The sequence below is a fragment of the Callithrix jacchus genome, chromosome 7, assembly GCF_049354715.1.
Source record: "Callithrix jacchus isolate 240 chromosome 7, calJac240_pri, whole genome shotgun sequence".
Lineage (NCBI taxonomy): Eukaryota > Metazoa > Chordata > Mammalia > Primates > Cebidae > Callithrix > Callithrix jacchus.
Genome location: NC_133508.1, coordinates 15715622 through 15740395, shown reverse-complemented (window position 1 = coordinate 15740395; position 24774 = coordinate 15715622). Strand labels below are relative to the sequence as shown.

General features: G+C 43.9%; 1 protein-coding gene across 3 annotated transcripts in view; it reads left to right on the top strand.

The window, feature by feature from the left end:
- CDNF (cerebral dopamine neurotrophic factor) overlaps nucleotides 1-24774 on the top strand; it is a 210694-nt gene that overhangs the window by 46452 nt on the left and 139468 nt on the right. For all 3 annotated transcript variants that reach the window (XR_013519544.1, XR_013519543.1, XM_078329523.1), the window contains one exon: nucleotides 8956-9721. Coding sequence is in view for 1 of the 3 variants with exons in the window: in XM_078329523.1 (XP_078185649.1) it covers nucleotides 9311-9721 (411 nt within the window). In the remaining 2 variants the exon portion in view is untranslated. The remainder of the gene's footprint in view (nucleotides 1-8955; nucleotides 9722-24774) is intronic.

Here is a 24774-nt window from a genome sequence, read left to right as displayed (position 1 = left end):
GGAGAGGTGTGTTTTTCTCAGGCCACCTGATTCACCAGGTGTTTGCATTTCAGCGGCACTTTTGGGTAGAAAGTGGAAAGGCTTTTGATATTCTTTTTCCTGAAGGAAGATGATATTGTAATCAGCTGGGAATTCACTGTGAGGATTAAACAGAGGAGGAAAGAGAATTCCAGATTGTGAAGGCAGGGTAGTCTTGCTTCCAGGCAAATCCCATGACAGTCAAATCTAGTTTTGCAACAAATTAGGGCATTTACAACGATCTCAAAATGTTTGCGAAATTCTTACCAAAGGCTGGGTGTGGTGGCTCATGCCTGTAATCCCAACACTTTGGGAGGCCAAGGTGGGTAGATCACTTGAGATCAGGAGTTCAAGACCAGCCTGGCCAACATGGTGAAACCCCATTTCTACTAAAAACACAATAATTAGCAAGGCATGGTGGCAGGTGCCTGTAATCCCATCAACTCAGGAGGCTGAAGCAGGAGAATGGCTTGAACCTGGGAGGCGGAGGTTGCAGTGAGCCGAGACTGCGCCACTGCACTCCAGCCTGGGTGATAGAGTGAGACACCACCTCAAAAAAAGAAATTTTTACCAAAAAAAATGGAAATGTATCCCCATTTTAAATTCACTTTGATTTAAAAATACAGTCATGTATTGTGAACGATGGGAATACATTTTGAGAAATGTAAACTTAGGCAATTTCATTGTACAAACACCACAAGCATAGATGGTAGAGTCCACGGCACACCCGGGCGTTAGGTATAGCCTGTCACTCCTCCGCTACAAACCTGGACAGCACGTGACTGTACTGCATCCTGTAGGCAACTGTAACACAGGTAAGTGTTTGTGTATCTAAACCTAGAAAAGCAACAGTAAAAATTCAGTATTATTATCTTATGGGACCACTGCCATGCATGAGGTCCCTTGTCGACCAGGAACAGTATTAGGCGGTGCCTGAGTGTAAATATGGGGAAAGGGAGAGGACGTGAAATCAGACAGCGGCACCCATCCTGGCCTTATCTACAACCACTGCTGTGTTTCTGGGTCTTATACCCCAGATCCTCTGTTTCTTGCCCCTTCCTCATCCCCTCCTGTCTTGGTTAGGCGACCTTCCTTCCTCCACTCTGACAAAGCAATGATGCTTTCTGTTACTTTCGGGGGCTGCTGTTTGACTCCTGAATTCTAAGATGCAAACTGTCTTGTTGGGACCAAAGCTGAGGCCTGGGGACAAAAGGAGTTCTTCCCTTGGAGCAGAGGATGTTCTCAGCATGAATCATCCTGGGGCAGGAAATGACTAGCAAGGTGCCTGTTAGGAGGGAGAGGGAACCCAGGGCCTTATCTCTTCAGCCTAGATTAGGAGTCTAGGTGAGCTTGGAGGGGTAATATGTTCTATGCCACTCAGATACTGGACAGGAACTCCACAGACAGGAAGTCGTGGGAGACCCTGCAAGGATAATCTGGGGGCTTTGGGGCACTGACAATGATGTTACCCAGCAGACAGTCAAAAAGAAAACTTTGGCCGGTGTGGTGGCTCATGCCTGTAATCCCAGCACTTTGGGAGGCTGAGGGGGGCGGTGGATCACGACATCAGGAGTTCAAGACCAGCCTGGTCAACATGATGAAACCCCGTCTCTACTAAAAAACAAAAATCAGCCAGGCACTGTGGCTGCCACCTGTAATCCCAGCTACTCGGGAGGCTGAGGCAGGAGAATGGCTTGAACCTGGGTGGCAGGGTTTGCAGTGAGCTGAGATCGCGCCACTACACTCCAGCCTGGGCGATAGAGTGAGACTACATTTCAGAAAAAAAAAAGAAAACTTATTTTTAGAGAGGTATAACTCCCTTTTGTAATCACCAGAATCTGGTCATGCAGCAAAGATGATTATCTGCTGAACTGTGCGGGAGAAGGGACAGTTGCCCTTTCCTTGGGCTGGATTTTTAAGGCAGAGGGCCATGCCTCCCGAGGCCACTGCCATGGGGGAGATGAACGGGATCCCCACAGGGAAAGTGAGACTCAGGGAACAAGGCCGGGGGCTTCAGGGTCAGCCAGGCTTCCTGACTTGGGTCATTATTTCATTTCCAGGAGCCAGCGGGTTCCACACTCACTCATGTGCTCTACTGGCCTTTGGGCTCCAAGAGCGCAGGATCCTGGCTTATTTCACTCGAAGGCCCACCACAGCAGTACCTGACTCAGAACCTACTCTGTAGTGGGTTCGCAATCAATGATGTTGAAGACGTGGGTCCCGGTGTTAGTGCTTTCTCTCTGAGTTCTCTATGGAAAACGTCGAATCCTCTTAAGGCATCCTGACAGTGGCACTGAATGGCTGAGATCTGCTCTGCTGGTCTCCCCTTCGGAGAGATCATTGGTGCCACATGTTTGACTTTCATCTGAGACCTCGCCTAGAAACAAGCATGTTGGTGCACTGTCACCTTGGAGGGTTTCCATGCTATTTTTTCCAATAGAAAAGTTAATGTTTGCACATGGTTAAAAATAAAAGTCAAACCGTACAACAGGGTGTACCATGAAAGTGTCTTTCTCCCAGATCAGACCTTTAGTGTCCCCTCTCCGGAGGTAGAAGATTTCTTGGTAATTCCTCTGAAGCTTTTCTTTCTTTTTCCTTTTGAGACGGAGTTTGGCACTTGTTGCCCAGGCTGGAGTGCAATGGGGCCATTTTAGCCCACAGCAGCCTTCGCCTCCTGGGTTCAAAGAGATTCTCCTGCCTCCAAGAGATTTTCCTGCCTCAACCTCCTAAGTAGCTGGGATTACAGGCACGTGCCAAAACACTTGGCAAATTTTGTATTTTTAGAAAAGATGGGTTTCTCCATGTTGGCCAGGCTGATCTCAAACTCCTGACCTCAGGTGATCCGCCTGCCTCGGCCTCCCAAAATTCTGGGATTACAGGCGTGAGCCACTGCACCCGGTCCCTCTGAAGCTTTTCTACATAAAAGTAAGCACATACATGTAAATATTTATATGGGTGTATTTTTAGATATCCACATGTGCTTAACTTTTCAATTTGCTTTTGTCGTTCAAAGTATTTCCTGGTAATTTTCCATATTACCCCATGTAAACTGACTTTATTCCTTTTAAATTAAAAAATTGTATTAAGTAATACTTTTATATGATTTAAACATAAAATATACCTAAGAGGTTATCGTAGAAGGAATCATCTTCTGTCTCATTTCCATTCTATTCTTCCTAAAGGAAACCTCTCATAATTGTTTGTCTTTAGTGTTTTTTTATAGATAGCCCTATAATATAAATAATATGTTTCTATTTCCATTTCTTAATTCATTGACTTAAAGTATTATTTATTGACATTTGACTGTGATAGATGGAGATCTCTCCCACTAACTAAATATGCTTATGTCTCCATTTATTTATCTGTCGACTTTAGACATTATCTACTGATTTTCTAATAAGATAGATGAGCATTTAGCTACTTACTACACCCCATCTCTTCCCAGTACTGGGAATACATCTTTATTTTCAGTTCCTCCCCTTGTCACCTCGGCAACCTCAGACGCCAGACTTAAAACTCAATTGCTTTTCATGTCAATCATAGGAAGCATCGTTTGACTTTGAAATATAAGAATATCAGCAACTCAACCTTCCCTTTGCTCATATCGCCCCTCCACAGCAACCTTCCTATCTTTCAAAACCTTTCAGCTTTTCCTTTATTTTGCCACTGGCAAGGTTGATACAATTTTCATTCTCTTCTGCAACCACAGTGAAGATTTCCATGATTTGCTGGTACACCTGAGTCATATATTGATTAGGACTCTTAGTAGAAAGTGACAGAAAATTCAGCTTGAAGTGAGTGAAGCAGAAAAAGAAATTTGTTTGCTTTACAACACAAGCAGCAATATGTAGGGATAGATTTGGCCTCAGGTAAAGATTCATTCAAAAATGTTATCAGGACGCAGGTTCTCTTTCTCCAGCTCTTACATTCTGCTTGTGTTGGCGGCAGCTCCGGTGAGTGTCCTCCAAATAGCCAAGATGTTGGCAGCTGCTTTTCCGTTCCCTTCCTCAGGTTTAAATCCAGTGAGTCCAGTGGGAGGAAGAGAAAGTTTCTTCCAAGTAGTCCTGTTTGGGTTTTTGGTTTTATTTTTAGGCGGAGTCTCACCCAGGCTGGAGTGCAATGGCATGGTCTCAGTTCACTGCAACCTCCGCCTCCTGGGTGCAAGCGATTCTCCCGCCTCAACCTCCTGAGTAGCTGGGATTACAGGTGCGTGCCACCATGCCTGGCTACTTTTTGTATTTTTGGTAGAGATAGGGTTTTACCACGTTGGTCAGGCTGGTCTCGATCTCCTGACCTCATGATCTGCCAGCCTTGGCCTCCCAAAGTGCTGGGATTACAGGCATGACTCACCGTGCCCAGCCTGTTTCGGGATTTATTCTGATTGGAACCACATGTTTTCATTCCAGTCCCTAAACAGGGACTAAGGGCAGGCATTGCCCACCCAAGACATCAAACTTGAATGCCTTCAGGGTCCTAATGACAAAAATTTGTGAACTGACGTGGTGAGAGATACAGAGAATAATGGTTTCTGTGGCCTAACAGCTGTGCAGTCATTTTTTAAAAATGTCATAAGCCAAACAAAATCCATCTGGTGGCCAAATTGTTTTTGAGAGTCATCCTATGCAACTGTTGGCCTGTATATTCTTTCTGAAAGTTGAAAAAATGTAGATAGCATTTATATGATTACAGCTATGTAAACAGTTTTTTAGGGCAGAGTGAGTTAATGTTTTAAAATTCTCTAGGAATTCTGTCATGTGGCACTCAACGAGAACGTTCCTGGTATCAAGTTGCTAAGATTCTCTCCCCCTTACACTCCCCAGGATCTGTGCTCGGAATCAGTCTGCACTGTGACTCACTGCACACCTGCACCATCCTCTGAGTGACAGATTCTGTTGCCTGTCCAGCTACCATTTCCTCTTTCTTCCTGGCTGAGATCTTTTCTTTTGTTTACCTTGGCTGTTGTCATTATGTTGCAGTTCTGTCACAGGCCGTACTGTTCAAGATGGAGTGGGCATACAGCCCAGCAGGTCTCAGCCTCATTTTACTCAGCTCCTATTCAAGATGGAGTCACTTTGGTTCGAAAGTGATTGGGTAAAATGAGGCTGAGACCTGCTGGGCTGCTTTCCAGGAGGTTAGGCATTCTTAGTCCACAGAATATTTACAGTTAATGGAACAAGTTAATAATGTTCACTGAAGAGATCCAGGACTTAACAGAGCCAGGAAATGTCGTGATGTCCCCATATCTTAAGAACAAAAGCATTCTTGGTTTAAGAATAAGTTTTGAGTTAAAGATAACAATACAGATTCTTGCGGAAGACAGTAATTACACAGAGATTAAGCCTTGTAGCAGAGCACATCTCCCTCATGATTCTGGCTTATATGAACAAGCATTGCACCTAAGGTGGTTCCTCCTCTTGCTTTCAGGAATGCCCTGCTCTGTCTGTGGAGCAGCCATTCTTTCATTCTTCTGCTTTCTTAATAAACTTGCTTTCACTTTTCTCTGTGGACTCACCCTGAACTTCTTGTGCAAGATCCAAGAACCCTCCCTTGGGGTCTGGATCAGGACTCCCTTCTGGTAACAGTTCTTCTCAAATGCCTACTGATGCTTTGTGATCTCTCTGCATTTTTTTTTATTTTTAATTTTTAAGACAGAATCTCACTCTGTCACCGAGGTTCTAAAGTGTAGTGAGGCGATCTTGGCTCACTGCAACCTCCACCTCCTGCGCTCAAGCGATCCTCTCACTTCAGCCTCTCAAGTAGCTGGGACTAAAGTCACTTACCAGCATGTGCAGCTGACTTTTAAAACTTTTTTTGTAGAGATGGGCCCTCATTATGTTGCCCAGATGGGTCTTGAACTCCTAGCTTCAAAGGTCCTCCCAAAGTGTTGGGATTACAGGTGTGAGCCATTACACCCAGCTGATGGTCTTGTCTTCCCTTCCCTCCCCTTCCCTCCCCTCCCCTCCCCTTCCCTTCCCTCCCTTTTTCTTTCTCTCTCTCTCTTTTCTTTTCCTTCCTTTCCTTTCCTTTGCTTTACTTTGCTTTCCTTCCCTCCCTCCCTCCCTCCCTCCCTCTCCACCCCCGCTTTCTTTCTTTCTTTTTTCTCTGACAGAGTTTCGCTCTTATTGCCCAGGCTGGAGTGCAATGGCATAATCTCGGCTCACCGTAACCTCCACCTCCTGGGTAAAATCGATTCTCCTGCCTCAGTCTCCTGAGTAGCTGGGACTACACGCATGCACCACTCTGCCCAGCTAATTTTGTGTTTTTAGTAGAGATTGGGTTTCTCCATGTTGGTCAGGCTGGTCTCGAACTCCCCACCTCAGGCGATCCACCCGCCTCGGTCTCCCAAAGTGCTGGGATTACAGGGATGAGCCACTGCGCCTGGCCTGTTTTCTTATATATGAACTTGTCTTCTATTAATTAACATTTATGTGATTACAAACTCTGTGCTGTGAACATTCTTGGACATACCTTTATGCACAAGTATATCTACAGACTAAATTCTTAGAGGAAGAGTGTTGGATCAAGGTCATTGGAAATTTCCTCTTTGGAGTGTGCGTCTGTGTGTGTGTGCAGGTGTGTGTGTATTTGGAAAGCCGGATTGCTTACTGAGAAAAGTATGAGCTCTGGGGCCAGGTTGCTGGACTCATAACCTTTTCTCATTTCCTTAAGCAGTGCTGTGACCTTGGGCAAGTGACTTAAGTTTCTGTGTCTTGGTTTTCTCATGAGTAAAAATGAGAATAATAATATCACCTTTCTCCTAGGGTCGTGAGGATTAAGTGAGTTAATTTGCTGAGATTTATGTCTGATACCAGACACTCAATAACCATGGCCTGTTATTGAGTGTTATTCTAGGTCAGACTTAGCAACCACACTAATCAGAAAGTCTACCGTTCTCAGTGGGTCGGTGCCGGAACTCTGATGAGTTCAGGCATGCCTCCGAACACACCTGTGGAGGGCGGAGAGGTGGTTCTCAGAGCAGGGGTGCAAGCCCAGGGCCTCAGCAGACCTAGAAAGTGGCTCTTAGCTTTCTTACTCAGGGATCTCCTGAGTGTAGCCCCTCGAAAGCTGCACTGTGAACCACTGTCTCTCCAGTTCCAGAAGGGGCTTGGCACATAATTGAATGAATACATGAATGAGTGAATGAAACCAGGTGTAAAAGTGGATTTTTCTTTTTTAAATCCCTTCCTGACCTCCAAGGCTTCAAAAATGTCTTGTGCTCCATCACAGCCCCCCTTACTATAAGCGTGTTTGAAGAGGCACAGCAGGGCATGACCCTACCTGAGTGTACTCTAACAACCAAGCCAAATGGGAGACACAGTGAAGGTCTCAGGGATCCCCAGGATACTTGGAGGGCATCCTGGTAGAAGCCTGGACCCCCTGACTTCTTGTGGGTGGGGGTTTTGGACTGCATGGACTTGGGACACAATGAAAGAAGAATGAGCTCACACCCCTGGGGTGCCTGGACCGGCTTGGATAGCAAGGGACCTGCCACGTGGTAACCGCTAATAAACGGCAGCTTTCTAAATTCTATTTCTAATTTTTGGTAGAGACTAAGATAAAATGTGCATTTGATGCCTTATCCACTCTTTCTTTTTCTTTCTTTCTTTCTTTTTTTTTTTTTTTTGAGACAAAAACATTAGCCAGACATGGCTAATGTTTTGTATTTTTAGTTAAGATGGGGTTTCACTATGTTGGCCAGACTGGTCTGGAGCTCCTGACCTCCTGATCCGCCCAGGTTGGCCTCCCAAAGTGCTGGGATTGCAGGCATAAGCCACCACGCCCAGCCTGCCTTATCCCCTCTTTTTTAAGCCGTATCTGCCTTTTTGTATTATGAATATGACTGTCCATTTAGAACAGTATTTCCAGTGTGACCATTACGTCTGTAAAATGATTGTCAGATAGAATGAGACTCAGAGTCCAGATAGGAGGGCAAGGATCTTGGGTTTCCAACAAGCCCTTTTTAGCAGCGTAAACTTGCCTTAGTCACCTGAAATTTCAAAGAATTGGTTTCTGCCTCTGTAGAATGGAAATCATGGCTGTAATATAACTACCACCTGTCTGGGCTGAAGAGCACATCTTGACATTAAATTAAAAGACAGTGCAAACAAATAAATTAAGAGTGGGTACCATGCCACGAAACCTTGACCCCAAAGGTACTATTAATGGTACAAGCTTACAGTATTACATTTTTATAACATTCCTAGCAGATGGTTGGCTAAGGAAAAGTCTTGCTTTTGAATTGTCTCAGAATATGTTTATAATTTATTATTTTTTCACCATTCACATATTAATGTGTTGAGAAATGGAAGATCTATGTTCAAAAGGGAGTTACTTTCTGAAATTAGGTGATACACTAATTTAGGTGATATGCTAATTCCACAGGTAGAGTATTTCTTCACATGTACCTAATACTTTCTTCACACATAATAACATAAAACATAAGGATAATTGTTAATGTGAGGCTCTCTCTTTTTTTCTTATTTGGTGTTGTTGGAAACTAACCAAGAACTTAGCCTAAGTAGTAAAAAAAAAAAAAAAAAAAAATCAAATTACCAAAGACCCATTTACAGTTATCAGAAAGGGCAATATGGATCTGGAAACCAGGAAGCTTGTTTTGAGAGTGGGGGAAGATTCCAGAAAGATCCCGAAAAATCCAGAAAGATTCAGAAAACACATTACACCCCAAACATGGATCTCTTCAGGTGAAAGACTGAGTCTACCTCCTATTTTAATTATGAAACAGCTGCTAGGGTCGTGGCCCCTCTAGGGGTCTGCATGTGTAATGGACAATTGGGTCGTTTTTGTTTTGTTTGGGGGAATAAATATTTGAAGGGGGGTAACCAAAGAAGGTTTTGCTGCTGTTATGATGTTATTGATACACAGGCTGACGCTATAATGGCAGATGCTATCAGGCTACATTATCTTTATGCCTCCTAGGTAACCTGAAGCAATTGTCTATTGACTTGGCACTACCCTACCCTGAAGCCTCTGCCCTGCCTAGGGACTGTAACCCGAGCCACTCACATGCCTCCCCAACAACTTTCTTTAGCCACTGACAGTATCAGAAAAGGAAGAGCGCGAAATTGCCCAGGATGGACGCTTTCAAAGGGGGCTCAGCTGCTAAGTGACTCTCAGGGAAGGTGGCTTTACCATCTCGACTTCTATTTAGTGGCAACCACCAGCAAGCTCTTTTCGGGCAAGAAAGGAGTTCCCGTAAGGGAAGTGGAGGTGATGTGGACCCCTGGAAACTTTCCTTGCCCCGTTTGAACTTTGCAATGTTTCACTGCAAGTTATGTCCACGTGGAAAGCAAGACTCACCAAACGACTGAAGTCTCCCTCTAGAAGCATGCATCCGTTTCCATGCTCAGCTCTGCTCACTTGTTTTGGGAACACGAGGGAGAGTGCTTCCTTCAACCAGTCCGGCGTAGCTGATACTCATCCCACCGTCTGTGCGCAGCCGGTGGCCAAAGCAGGCAGACAGCCAAGTCACCCAAGCGCAGAAGGAACTCCAGGAAAAAGGCAAGATTCGGGCAGTCATGCAGAGAGAAATGGCAGTGCGAATCGGAATTCAAGTCATCACACTGCTGTCCAGCCTGCAGCGACGCCCGAGGATGTGCCCGGGTCCCTGGATGAAGAGGCAGACTGTGAAGCAGTGGCGTTTCAGGCTTCCATCCCCAGACCATCAATTATTGACTCGCCCAAGGTGAGTGAGTGTTCGCTGCGCGATTACAGGAGGAATGGAGCTGGAGGGAGCGTTGGGATCGTTTGGCAAATGATTAGCAAACAAACTCGTTTAACCTTCTTGCTGAATAAGGCATTGCGGGGTACTCTCACTAGTGAGCGGAAGTGTGTTAAAGCCATAGATTCTCAGAGTGTTCTCAAAAGATGTGGATGAGGCAAGGCTGGGCGTGGTAGCTCACGCCTGTAATCCCAGCACTTTGGGAGGCCGAGGCGAGCGGATCATGAGGTCAGGAGTTCGAGACCAGCCTGACCAACATGGTGAAAACCCGTCTCTAGTAAAAACACAAAGATTAGCTGAGTCTGGTTGCGCGCGCCTGTAATTCCCCTACTCAGGAGCCTAAGGCGGGAGAATCGCTTGAACTGGGGAGGCAGAGGTTGCAGTAAGCCATGATCCAGCCATTGCACTCAAGCCTGGCCGACAGAGCTAGGCACCGTCTAAAAAAAAAAAAAAAAAAAAAAAAGATGTGGATGAGGCAATGATAACAAGCTCTGGAGCCATGGCTGAAATGACCTTGAATTAACGGGCTTGGGTGCCTTTGAGCCAACAATGGCTCACTCAGTAAAACGTTAGGAGTAGGATAGTTTGCAAAAACATTATTTTCTTTTTTGTATTTCCCCTAACTGCTCTGTAAATTTATTTATATGAAAATCCATAGTCTAAAAAGTTTGGCTAGGGAATTCACAAAACTGCCTCTACTTAAAATGAATCACATGCTATCAAAACAGTCTGGGAAAATTTGGAAATGATCATCAGCGCATGCCTAGTGGTGTGGAGGGAAACTGACCTAGAAAACTGTTCATAATGTGGGTGTTTCTGTGACAATCTTCGGAGTGTTGAAGGCAGGAGGAGAAAGTTATTTGAGAAAAAATGGTGTCACTGCTCTTAAGAGTTATTTACTTATTTTCTTTCCATTTTTGGCGTCAGCGAATTTTAATTATTGAATATTCTGATTAGATTGAGCTGCACGATTATTTCAAAGTTCCTGGTAATCCCAATTTGGAGACTCAGTGTAGAGGAAAGGTTTTCTAAAGGGTACACTCCAAAGATATCTCTTGAGCACTTTTGGTCATTTCCTAGCCAAGTAGCTTGGGACCAGACTTAAAAAATTGAGAATTCTTTGGGGATCCATTACTAAAGTATTCTGATTTTTAAAATTGTTTTTCCACATCCATTTAACAAATTATTGGCCTGACTTACTTAACTGAGTCTAAGAAGCCTCGTTAGCAATGAACACAGCCAAGCAGCAAAGATAGGGTTAAAACATCATTTTAAAAATAGTTTCATTTGACACCCTGCAGGTTTATATGAAATGACTAAAGCTCGGCCCTGTTGCCTGCATTCTGAAATTGGACAGAAAGTTTTACCAAATCCTCTGTTACAGCAATAACTACATTGTTTTTATCTAGCAACGCTAAATCAAAACCCAAAATTTTCAGCCTGTAGCAGCATCCGGATTAAGATATTTTCGGTGGTACTGTAGGTAGCTGATTAGAATTCACAGCCAAGTTTGCATTTGTTGGCTATTCATGGAACTAATGACGTACAGTTTTAATGAACTGGAAGACTTTCTGTTGAGCAGAGATTCCAGCCAGGCAGTACCACCCTATATTACTGAAGACAGCAGCAAGAACAAAGGGTTACTCTGATTTTATCTTTGTTTTAGTTGCATGTGGGACTCAGGGGCTCAAGACAAGCATGTGAATTCAAATAGAACCAATAACACAAAGTGATCTGAGTTTAGTGCTCACTTGGCAGGAGCAAAGCCATGGGTAGTCTACAGCATAGGATGTATTACAGTTGGGAGTACCGCGCCACTGCACTCCAGCCCGGGCGACAGTATGAGACTCCATCTCGAAAAAAAAAATAAACAAATAAATTCAGTTGCACAAAAGTGACGGGAAACAGGGCCCATCTTGGAATTGACAACTGCATTGATTTTTGGAACAGGTTCGTTTAGCAACTAGGCAGAGAAATGCTAACCAAGCCATCCTAGCTTCCTCCAACAGTGACCTGCATAAAGATTCACAGGCTCTGGTGGTTGCTGATTTTTGGGTTCTGAGCCTCAGCATTGCTGTCTCTAAACACAGTTTCATCAGTTAGCTTTCTCTGAGGGAATAGAGACACCCAATGTTGCTGGATACGGTAAGGTCAATTTGGTTTTATCTGTTTTAGTGAGACAGGGGATGCAGGGGCTCAAGGCAAGCAGATGCATTAGAACAGAACCAACAACACACACTGGGGACAACATCTGTAGTTACCGTTCACTTAGCAAGGCAAAGCCATGGGCAGGTGTAGGATGGATTAGAGTTGGGAAGACTGGAGCAGAGCATTGTAATAATTCAGAGAGGAACAACAGGAAGATAAAGTGGGGGAGACTCCGTGAGGCAGCACACGCAGCATTTGACTGTGGCAGGAGTGAGAGCAGACAGGGAGTGATGGAAGGCAAACACAGAAATCCAGTGCCAGGAAGTGCAGGAAGAAGGTGCGCTGTGGGCAAATGGGCATCTATTCTAGTTCAGGAGCTAAGCTGTGCACAGCACTTGCAGTCCGCTAGCCATTCTTCTAAGTGCTTTACGCGGGGTGTCTCAGCCAACCCTGGTGACAGTGAGGTGCGTATTCTTATGATGCCCATTTTACAGAGGAGAACATTGGGGCTTAGAGAGGGTAAGACATTTGCCCAAGGCCACAAAGAGAGAATGTGTCAGAGACAGGACGGGAGCCCAGAACCCAGTTCTGTTTGACTCCAAAGTCCATCCTCTGAATTATAATGTGCTTCTACTACTAATTAATTGTGTAGTGTTTGAGGATTTAAGATCAAATATTCATACGTGATCTCACTTGACCTGCAATTGCATTTAAATATCATACATATTGGCTAGGCATGGTGGCTCATGCTTGTCACCCAGGGCTTTGGAAACCCAAGGCGGGAAGATCACTTGAGGCCAGAAGTTTGAGACCAGTCTGGGCAACATAACAAAACCTCATCTCTACAAAAATAAATGAATTACTTCCATATATTTATATGTAGATGCCTATATAATTATTTGTTTTTATTTATTTATTTTTTCAAGACGGAGTCTTGCTTTGTCACCCAGGCTGGAGTGCAGTGGTGCCATCTTGGCTCACCGCAGCCTCTGCCTCCTGTGTTCAAGCAATTCTCCTGCTTCATCCTCCCAAGTAGCTGGGACTATAGGTGCGTTGCGAACACGCCCGGCTAATTGTTTGTATTTTTAGTAGAGACGGGGTTTCACCATGTTAACCAGGATGGTCTCGATCTCTTGACCTTGTGATCCACCCTCCTCAGCCTCCCAAAGTGCTGGGATTACAGGTGTAAGCCAACACACCTGGCCTGTTTGTTTTTAATTTATTTTTATTTGTCGTTATTTTAAATTGATATATCACAGTTGTACATTTTTTTGGGTATATGTGATATTTTGATACATGTATGAATGTGTAATCAAATCAGGGTAACTGAGATATCCGCCAGCTTAAATACTTACCTTTTCTTTGTGTTGGGAACATTACAGTTCCTCTCTTCTAGCTATTTGGAAATACACAGTAAATTATTGTTAAGTGTAATTTCCCCGTGGTACTATCAAATACTTGAATTTATTCTTTTTTTTTTTTTTTTTTTTTGAGGTGGAGTTTTGCTCTTGTTACCCAGGCTGGAGTGCAATGGCGCCATCTCGGCTCACCACAGCCTCTGCCTCCTGGGTTCAAGCAATTCTCCTGCCTCAGCCTCCTGAGTAGCTGGGATTACAGGCACACGCCACCATGCCCAGCTAATTTTTTGTATTTTTAGTAGAGACGGGGTTTCACCATGTTGACCAGGATGGTCTCGATCTCTTGACCTCGTGATCCACCCGCCTCGGCCTCCCAAAGTGCTGGGATTACAGGCTTGAGCCACCGCGCCCGGCCTTTGAATTTATTCTAACTGTACTTTTGTATTCAATAACCAACTCCTCTTAATTATATTCAAAAAATTATTTGTTTTTATTCATTTGCTAATGCTTTGCTTTTCTACCATAGCTTCATGCTGTATAATGCCACAGAAGGGGATCCTGTCCATTTTGCATCCTGCTAGTGACAAAGCTTTGTTGCTAACAGTGTGGGGGATTGCTTTGAGATCTGATTAAAAGTGGCTTAGAACTGCCGGAATTTTCATTACCAAGTGATTTTGCAGTAGCTTGTTTTCCCTTAGCAGATGATGAATGAGATGCTTTTGTTACAATCTTGCCTGGCAGCAAAAATATTTCCTTTTTGGATGCTCTGATCCTCATTATTTAAGCTGCCTTGGTAGAGGCCACAAATAATACTTTTTGCTTTTTTTATTTCGGCCTCTGACATAATGATAGGTAAGAAATGGGGACAAGTCCTTCAATCCATCTTTAATTACTTGATGTTCAGACAGGAGGCTGGCTCATTTATATTTGAAACAATATCTGGCTCAAGAGAAAAAGCTTGAGGTAATGAAGCTAAGCAAGCTAAGCAAATAGGAAACATTTTTGTTTGGTGTAATTATTGGTGCATGTGTCTGCATTGAAGAAGTAGAATCCATTATCTCTTTCTTGTTCCAAACCTGAAACCAAAGTGATAACAACCATAAAATGGGAATGTGTCTTATAATTGCTAGTACCTTTTTTTTTTTTTTTTTTAATAGATGGATTCTAGCTCTGTCGCCCAGGCTGGAGTGCAGTGGTGTAGTCTCAACTCACTGCAACCTCCACCTCCCAGGTTCAAGCGATTCTCCTGCCTCAGCCTCCCGAGCAGCTGGGATTACAGCCGCATGCCACCATGCCCAGCTAATTTTTGTATTTTTAGTAGAGACAGGGTTTCACTGTGTTGGCCAGGCTGGTCTTGAACTCCTGACCTCGTGATCTACCCTCCTCAGCCTCCTAGAGTGCTGGAATTAGAAACCTGAGCCACTGCCCCCAGCCGCTGGTACCTTTTAATGATAACTTTTTCCCTTCTTAGTGGTCTTGTAGTTGAAGTGTCTATCACTGGTGGAATTGTAGACTCAATGAAATTCAGCAATACTGCTGTTTATTTTTTTAGCCCAAATTTTTGTGCTATTACTCACTGTGAGGATGGCATTAGCCCTGGGGAAACACTGACGACAGTGACTCAGTCTCCGGGGTTGCTGATGTTTGAATGGGAAGTTCAGTTGGGTAAACAGGTAGAATCAGTGCAGTATGAGAGGGCTTATGAGCCCTGGATGGTAACACAGGAAGGGGCTCCATGCTTAGCCTTGGGAAGAAGACAGGGGAGACTAGAATATAAGGGCTTCAATCATATTCTGTTCGAATTGCGCATCCAACGTTTAGTTGCGCCCTGTCTAGTTGAATGGTGTTGTTTCACTTTTTTCTCTCCTGATGATGTAGGCAGGGTGAGAAAGGGAGAGTTTATACACTAAGCAACTAAAAGTTTCAGAGTATTTTGGTATTTTGAGAATGTCTCCCATAGCAGTTGTAAGTTCCATATAGTTTGTACTTGAACTGGGAGTAGCCAGCCTCACGTAGGAAGAGTCGTTAATTGTGGTTTGGGAAATTATTTCTGGGTTTTTAAATAAAAAGTCAATTGTGGCCAGGTGCGGTGGCTCACACCTGTAATCTCAGCACCTTGGGAGGCTGAGGCAGATGAATCATGAAGTCAGGAGTTTGAGACCAGCCTGGCCAACATGGTGAAACCCTGTCTCTACTAAAAATACAAAAAAATTAGCTGGGCATGGTGGTGGGTGACTGTGATCCCAGCTACTTGGGAGGCTGAGGCAGGAGAATCACTTGAACCCAGGAGGTGGAGGTTGCAGTGAGCTGAGATCATGCCATTGCACTCCAGTCCCTGGTGATAGTATAAGACTTTGTCTCAAAAAAAAAAAAAAAAAGAAGAAGAAGAAGAAAAGAAAAATACGCTTGTACAAAAGCGAAGGGAAACAGGGCCCATCTTGGTGTTGACAACTGCATTGATTTCTGGAGCAGTTTGATTTAGCATCTAGGCAGAGAAGTGGTAACCAAGACTTCCTAGCACCCCAGCAGTGGCCTGGATGAAGATTCACAGGCTCTGGCAGTTGCTGATTTCTAGAGTCTGAGCGTCAGCATTGCTGTCTCTAACACAGTTTTGTCAATCAGCTTTCTCTAGAGAATAGAGATACCCTATGTTGCTGGATATGGCAGGGTCAATTTGATTTTATCTTTCTGTTTTAGTCACACATGGGACGCAGGGGCTCAAGGCAAGCAGGTGCATTAGAATAGAACCGATAACACACAGTGGGGACAACATCTATAGTTACTGTTCATTTAGCAGGGCAAAGCCATGGGTAGGTGTAGAATGAATTAGAGTCAGGAAGGTTGGAGCATCAAGGCCATTGTAATAAACCTAATAGGGACAGCAGGAAGATGAACCTGAAGTGTAAGTCAGAATGCCCATTTAGTCGTAAGCTTTGAGCAATAATGGGCAAGGCTGGGCTGACTGAGTCAGGTATTCTCCCCATTGGAAAATCATAAGTTAAGAGAAATGATAGCCAAAATTTTGTTGGAAAGCATGGACTCAGAGGAAGGAAAGTGATTCATTTTATTGTCATAAAATACACATAATATAAATTTTGCCATTGTAACTATTTTAAAGCATATAATTCACATTGTAGTGCAACCATCATTCTTTTGCAAATTTCTCAGCACCATTTGTTGAAAACACTGTCTTTTCCCCATTGAATGGTCTTGGCACCCTTGTTGAAATCATTTGACCATATATATGTGAGGGTTTATCTCTGAGCTTTTATTCTGTTCCATTGGTCTATATGCCTGTGCCAGTATCACATTGTTTTGATTACTGTAGTTTTGTAGTGAACTTGGAAATCTCAAAATGTGAGACTTCCAATGTTGTTCTCCCATTTCAAGATGGTTTTCATCGTTTGGGGTCTCTTGAGATTCTGTATAAATTTTAGGATGAATTTTTCTATTTTTGCAAAAAACATTATTGGGATTTTGATAGGGGTTGCATTAAATATATAGATATCTTTGAACAGTATTGACATCTTATATCTAATCCATGAACATGGGATATCTTTCCATTTATTATATTTATGTCTTCTTTAATTTATTTCAGGAACATTTTGTAGTTTTCAATGTACGCTTCTTTTTCCTCCTAGATTAAGCTAATTCCTAAATATTTTATTATTTTTGACGTTACTGTAAATGACATTGTTTAATTTCCTTTTCAGAGCGTTCATTGCTAGTGTATAGAAATGCAACTGATTTTTATGCAAGGGTCTTTATACTATAATTAGCTAAATTTATTTTTAGCTCTCTATATTTTTTATTTTCTATACACAAGATGATGTCATCAAGATACAGATAATTTTACTTCTTCATTTCAAATTTGGATGCCTTCTCTGTCTCTCTCTCTCTCTCTCTCTCTCTCTCTTTCTCTCTCTCTCTCTCTCTCTCTCCCTCTCTCCCTCTCCCTCTGCCTCTGCCTCTGCCTCTGCCTCTGCCTCTGCCTCTGCCTCTGCCTCTGCCTCTGCCTCTCCCTCTCCCTCTCCCTCTCCCTCTCCCTCTCCCTCTCCCTCTCCCTCTTTCTTTTTTGAGACAGAGCTTCAGTCTTATTGCCCAGGCTAAAGTGCAATGGCATGATCTCAGCTCACCACAACCTCCACCTCCTGGGTTTAAGTGATTCTCCTGCCTCAGCCTCCTGAGTAGCTGGGATTATGGGCATGCGCCACCATGCCTGGCTAATTTTGTATTTTTAGTAGAGACGGGGTTTCTCCATGTTGGTCAGATTGGTCTCAAACTCCCAACCTCAGGTGATCCTCCCCTCTTGGCCTCCCAAAGTGCTGGGATTACAGGTGTGAGCCACTGCACCCCACCTGTTTCTTTTTCTTGCTTAATTACTCTGGTGGAAACACAGTACTGCATTAAATAGAAATGGCAAAGTAAGCATCCTTGTTTTGTTCCTGATTTTAGTTTAAAAGCTTTCAGTCTTTCACTATTAAACATGAGGCTAGTGGTGGGTTTTTCTTATATGAACTTTATTGTGTTGAGGTAGTTTCCTTCTATTCCTAACTTTTTGAGTATTTTTTTATTATGAAAGGGTGTTGAATTTTGTAAAAGTTTTTGCATCAGTTGAGATGATCACATGTGCTTTCTTTCCTTCATTCTGTTAATGTGGTATGTTACATTGATTGATTTTTCTATGTTGAACCATCATTGCACTCCAGGAACAAATCCCACTTAGTCATGGTGTAATCTTTTTAATATGCTGTAAACTTCTGTTTGCTAGTATTTTGTTGAGGATCTTTCTATTAATATTCATCAGGGGCTGGGTGCTGTGGGTCATGCCTATAATCCCAGCACTTTGGGAGACTGAGATGGGTGGATCACATGAGGTCAGGAGTTTGAGACCAGCCTGGCCAGCATGGTGAAATGCTCTCTCTACTAAAAATACAAAAATTAGCCAGGCATAGAAGAGGGCCTGTAATCCCAGCTACTCAGGAGGCTGAGGCAGGAGAATCACTTGACCCTGAGAGGCAGAGATTGCAGTCAGCTGAGATCATGCCACTGCACTCCAGCCTGGGCGACAGAAGCAGACTCATCTCAAAAAAAATTTTTTTTTGTATCAGGGATATTGTTTTGTAGTTTTCTTTTCCTGTAGTATCTTTGTCTACTTTTGGTTCAGGTTAGTGCTGGCTTTATAGAATGAATTAGGAAGTGTTGTTCTTTGGAAGAGTTTGAGAAAGATTCTTTCCATGTTTGGTAGAATTCATCAGTGAAACCGTATAGTCCAAGGCTTTCTGTTGTTATTGTCATACAGTATTTGGTTACGGATCCAATCTCCTTACCAGTTGTAGGACTATTCAGATTTTCTGTATCTTCCTGAATCAGTTTTGGCGAAGAGGGGCTACTTTGATAGCATCACTGAGCTATGGCAATTACAAGTACCACCCATTGAGCACTATTAATAGACAAGGCATGGTGCTAAGTACCTTACCTTTACATGGCTTAGCTCATTTGATCCTGCTAGTCCTCTTGCAATATTAGTTCATGATAATCCCACTCACTCCTCTGCTCAAAACCCTTCAAAGTCTCCCTATTTCCCTCAGGGTGAAAATCAAGTCCTTATGATAGTCCATAGATCCAATACAAAGTACGTCTCTGAACTCACCTCCTGCTGTTCTACTTGACAGGGAAACTGGAACTCAGTGAGGCTAAGCGTCTGCTCCATTTCCACTCTAACAATAACCCTCCCAGCAACATGGGAAACTCAGGTCAACAGGTCACACACAACTTCTGTGGGCTGTGCAGAACTCATGCTGCAAATAACTAAATAACCTTTCATTTGCTCTCCTTGTCTAGGCTCCAGGCCCGTCCTTCCTCTTTTCTTGGCACAGTCTTTTCTAATACCTGGGATCATTTCATTAAATCAGTTTCAGCTTCCTTGGTTAGAAGCAGACTCAAACCATGTTCTCCTGAAGCCATCTTAACTGAAATTTGGTATTTGAGAGATTCCTTGGATATCTATTAACAGAAAAGCTCTTGGAACTCTTGTTCACCTCTATATATATCGGTGACTAATACTCAATATATTGATTTTTATTTCAATGTCTTGAGCTGTCTGGAAACCAAGACTTGGGGTACCATCTGTAGATGTCAGTGCTGCTTGGAAGCCTACTGTAAATTCATGTGTAATCACCCATCACCCCTCATCTCACCTGCACTTTGCATCCCCCTCATCCCACCTGCACTCTGCATCAACTTCATCCCACCTGCACTCTGCATCCCCCTCATCCCGCCTGCACTGTGCATCCCCCTCATCCCACCTGCACTGTGCATCCCCCTCATCCCACCTGCACTGTGCATCCCCCTCATCCCACCTGCGCTCTGCATCCCCCACATCCCACCTGCGCTCTGCGTCCCCCTCATCCCACCTGCACTGTGCGTCCCCCTCATCCCAACTGCGCTGTGCGTCCCCCTCATCCCACCTGCACTGTGCATCCCCCTCATCCTGCCTGTGCTCCGCATCCCCCCATCCCACCTGCACTGTGCATCCCCCCATCCCGCCTGCGCTCTGCATCCCCCTCACCCGCCTGCACTCTGTATCCCCCTCATCCCGCCTGCGCTCTGCATCCCCCTCACCCGCCTGCGCTCTGCATCCCCCTCATCCCGCCTGTGCTCTGCATCCCCCTTATCTAATAGCATCACTTAGAAGAGCTCTGCTGGGCTAAATTTCCATTTTCTGATACAAACCAATTTTTCTGCATTTCTTTGCAATAAAACTTGCCTTACCTTTCCCTATGGGCCTGAACAGAAGATGAGAGAATTCTAACCTACCTACAAAAACAAATGCCCTATTAGCGAAGGTTTCTGTTAAACATGTTATTTGACATCAGCATTTTAAAATATATGGCAAATAATAGATTATTGCAATCAAACATTAGTTTTCTAGTTTCTTTTTTTTTTTTTTAATTCTCCTGAGCAGAATTGCTAACTGTCCCTCCCTCCTCAAACACGGAAGATGTTTGAATGACCTGGTGAGAATCCCATTGCATTCCATTTAAGCCCTGATCCTTTCCTATGCCAGGTTTCTACTTTCAAAAGAGGTTAAACACAGTGCCATGATCGTGAATGATATACCCAGTCAGGAATTTTCCAATCTGGATATTCAGTTGCATCCCAACTGGAAAAGAGGGAGCCAACTTCTTGGCTTCTCTTAGAATGCAGAAAATGAATAGCTCTCATAAACCATGAACATTTACATGGTGCAGATTTGGTTATTGGCAACTCTCCATAAAAGTCTGCAGAGAGTGGCAAGAATGCAAAATTTTCAGACAATTCAGAGATGAAAGGCATACACTTATATCCCAGACTAAGAAATAAAAGATGAGGGGATAATTTAATCAAATTTTAAAGCACTATTTTCAAGCAAGGTTACCATTGTATTTACAATTCAGTTAGAAATAGGGACTGTTCTCTAAGTGGGTGTCTTTATGTTGTGGGGAGAGAGAGGCAAAGGGAAGAGGTTGACCCGGATTTTTGAGGAGCACTTATATTTCCAGCTTGTCAGAGAAACATCTACCAATCTGCCCATGACCTGGTTGTTCCTTTGCCCCCATTTTTTACAGGTAGAAGATACAAGTTCAGGGTTGATGTTGTTCACCAGCAATGGCCTAGAGGGCCTACCCAAAGAGTCATGAGGGAGATTTTAATTTATTGACAAGACCTGTTTTTCTAAAATACCTATGTGTGTATAGCTGAAATTTCTAGTCTCTTGATGAAATAACTTGCAATTGTACATCAGTGAAAAAATAATAATTTCACGAGTCCACTCACTGGGTATATTGGAAACTTGAAAATGTCTTATGGCTCGGGAACCACAGGGGCTGGTTGAATGGATGTGCTATATCAATTATGGGAAACTAGAGATTTTTTTTCCAGCCACAGATGTGGTTAACCTGATCTGAACTGCCTGTAGTGTTCCACTTGCAGCTCCTCCTTTCCAAAGAAAATATGGCTCATCAAGTTAACACTTTTTCCAATATGAGGTTGACACACTTAGTTTTGTAATTCTGCACCAGGGGAGGCTGGAGGTTGGAAATTTTAGGCAATTAGAGGAAAGGGGAATCCTCCACAGAGGGTGTCAGAATGCTGTGGGAGGTGTTTATGTTCTTGTTCTGAAAAGCTGGTTTGTGTGTGTTCCATGTTTAGTTAAATGGAAAATGACAACTGAGGCAACTGTTGGAAGCTAAGCACGTAGGCAGGATTTGACTGCCTATTGTAAAGGAGAAACTTGGTCAGGCGTGGTGGCTCATGCCTGTAATTCCAGCACTTTGGGAGGCTGAGGTAGGCAGATCATGAGATCAGGAGTTTGAGACCAGCCTGGCCAATATGGTGACACCCCCGTGTCTTCTAAAAATACAAAAATTAGCTGGGTATGGTGGTGTGCACCTTTAGTCCCAGCTACTTGGGAGGCTGAGGCAGAAGAAGCGCTTGAACTTGGGAGGTGGAGGTTGCAGTGAGCCAAGATCATGCCACTGCACTCTAGCCTGGGTGGCAGAGCTAGACTCCATCTCAAAAAAAAAAGAGAAACTTCCCAGCAAATGAGTTACTTGCACAGTCCTGTAACTTAAAACATCAATTCTCAACAAAAAGAAGAGGGTAGTAAGATGTGCCTCACATCGCTTATTAAGTATAATTAGTGCAGTGCAATATGCGAATGAGAAACTGACTTTGAAAACTTAAGAAATTTTTGATATAAAACAATGCATGATCGTGTCAAAGTGCCAACTCTTTATGAACACCTAGTGTTGATTCAAAGTGACCCCTTTCGTAAAACCACTCTCACCCGTCTGCTTTCGGACATAGCAACTCAAGGTGGGAAGATAGGCAGCAGGAGAGATGGGAAGTTGCTGGTCACCAGGAGTTCCTGACCATGCTCTGACTGTGAATAGAAAAGAAAATCATGGGCACAGAGGCTGAATGAAGGGTGGAACCCTGTCTTAGGAGGCTCTTGAGTGGGGATAGCAATGTGTATGTCCTTAAGCAGTGTATACCCTCAGCAGCAGCAATGTATATATTCTTGAATAGTAATAATTCCTCTCTATCTGGGAATCGTTTTCCTTTGTGATGGAGCTGGACGCTTCAGGCACTTCAGATGGGGACAGACTTGAGATAGTCATAGAGCAAGGAGACCAGCGGCTTAGATCCTGGTACTTGGGAAGGTGATGGATCTCCCAGATGGCTCTCTCCCCAGGCCTTTTCTGAGGGTTCTGGAGGACGGCCCTTTTGACGGAGTTTCTGCCGGAACCCATCTGACCTGGCTGCGTAGGTGTTGTGTCTCTATAGGTAGAAGTGATTTGGTGCAGTGATGTTGCAAACACCTGAAGTATTTCCACCATTCAAAACCATGCAGCAAACATTGGTAGCCACCAAAAATTAGAGGCACGTGGGGGCTACGTGTCTGCCTTCCTGTAGCTTGCTCCCTGGTGATATGTTGCAATAAAGAATGTCTCTTGTGAATTCTGCCACTGGTACAAACATCTGCTGGCAGGCAGGCACAAAAAGGGTTCTAGTTCCTGATCCTGTATGCTGAACAAAGTCGCCAGATCCTGTCCTTTTATTATTTATTTATTATTATTTTTCTTTTTCTTCTTCTTCTTTTTTTAAAGACAGGGTTTCACCATGTTGGCCAGGCTGGTCTTGAACTCCTGACCTCAGGTGATCCTCCCGCCTCAGCCTCCCAAAGTACTGAGATTACAGGCGTGAGCCGCCACGCCCGGCCCTTTTATTATTTATTTATTCTGAGATGGAATCTTGTTCTGTTGCCCAGGCTGGAGTGCAGTGGTGCCGTCTTGGTTCACTGCAACCTCTGCTTCCCAGGTTCAAGCTATTCTCCTGCCCAGCCTCCCAAGTAGCTGAGATTACAGGTGCCTGCCACCATGCTCAGCTAATTTTCTATATTTTAGTAGAGATGAGGTTTTGCCATTTTGTCCAGGCTGGTCTTGAACTCCTGACCTCAGGTGATCTACCTCCCTCAGCCTCCCAAAGTGCTAGGATTATAGGCATGAGCCACCGCACGTGGCCCCCATTCTTTAAAATAGTAGCTCATTGCATGAACAAATTAACATATAGGAATACAACAATATTCGAATGGCAAAACCATCAAGGCTTCTAGTCAAACAGGGATAAAGGACCAAATGAAGTTCAAGATCCAGGATGCTTCTTTAGAGGAGTTGGACATCTGAATGTGCCTTTTTTTTTCTTTTTGGTGATGGAGTTTTGCTCTGTCACCCAGGCTGGAGTGCAGTGGCACTATCTCAGCTCACTGCAACCCTCCTCCTGGGTTCTAGCGATTCTCCTGCCTCAGCCTCCTGAGTAGCTGGGATTACGGGCGTGCACCACCATACCTGGCTAATTTTTGTATTTTTCAGTTGTGACATGGTTGCACCATGTTGGTCAGGCCGATCTTGAACTCCCAGCCTCTGGTGATCCACCCACCTTGGATCTTAAACTTCATTTTGCAAAGGCAAAGATGTGAGTCAGTCACGACTCTTGAATACTGTTCTTCTCACAAGTGAAAAATGGTGTCCCAGATCTCTTATGCTAATTCACAAACCCTCCGGTTCAGGTTCAGATAGCCTCCCATGGAACACTTGCTGTAGTCCCTTCTGGGTGCAGGTTCTAGAACACGGTTCTTCAATCACTAACTAACCATCTGAGTGTAGATGCCAAAACTGACTTTGGTATCAGGTAGGAAAATGAGGAAGAAGGTGGTGCATGAATTTGCCTTTTGATCATTGTTAGGTGAGGAGGGGAAGCCCAATGTTGCTGTCACCATCTCGTGAGCATGAGAGTACAAGCCTGCAAGGAAAAGCAAACAATTGAGGTAGGATGGCAGAAGACAAGAAAGAACCTGGGTCCTCCATGATGCCGTGTAACCACTTCAAGCACCACTGCCTGTCCTTGGGGTAGAGATACTCATAGTGCTTATGCTAAAGGATTTTAAAATAGTCCAAAACTGTTATAACACGTTTTTGTTTTCCACAGATAGTCCTAACTACTCCTGGGAAATCTCTAGGTGGCCTCACATCCATCTCAAACTCAATGTGTTCAAAAATGAGCCATCAGCTGGGTGCAGTGGCTCATGCCTGTAATCTCAGCACTTTGGGAGGCTGAGGTGGGTGGATCATTTGAGGCCAGGAGTCCGAGACCAGCCTGGCCAACATTGTGAAACCCCGTCTCTACTAAAAATACAAAAATTAGCCTGGCGTGGTGGAGCACGTCTGTGCTCCCATCTACTTGGGAGGAAGATGGGAGAGTCACTTGAACCTGGGAGGTGGAGGTTGCAGTGAGCTGAGATCACACCACTACACTCCAGCCTGGGTGACAAATCGACTCTGTCTCGAAAAGGAAAAAAAACACTTCCTTCCTAAACTTCCTCCTTGTATTACTTATCATGCTTTTCATGGCGAAACCCAGAAAATCTTACTCAAACTAAATACTATGCAGATGTATTATCTCACATAT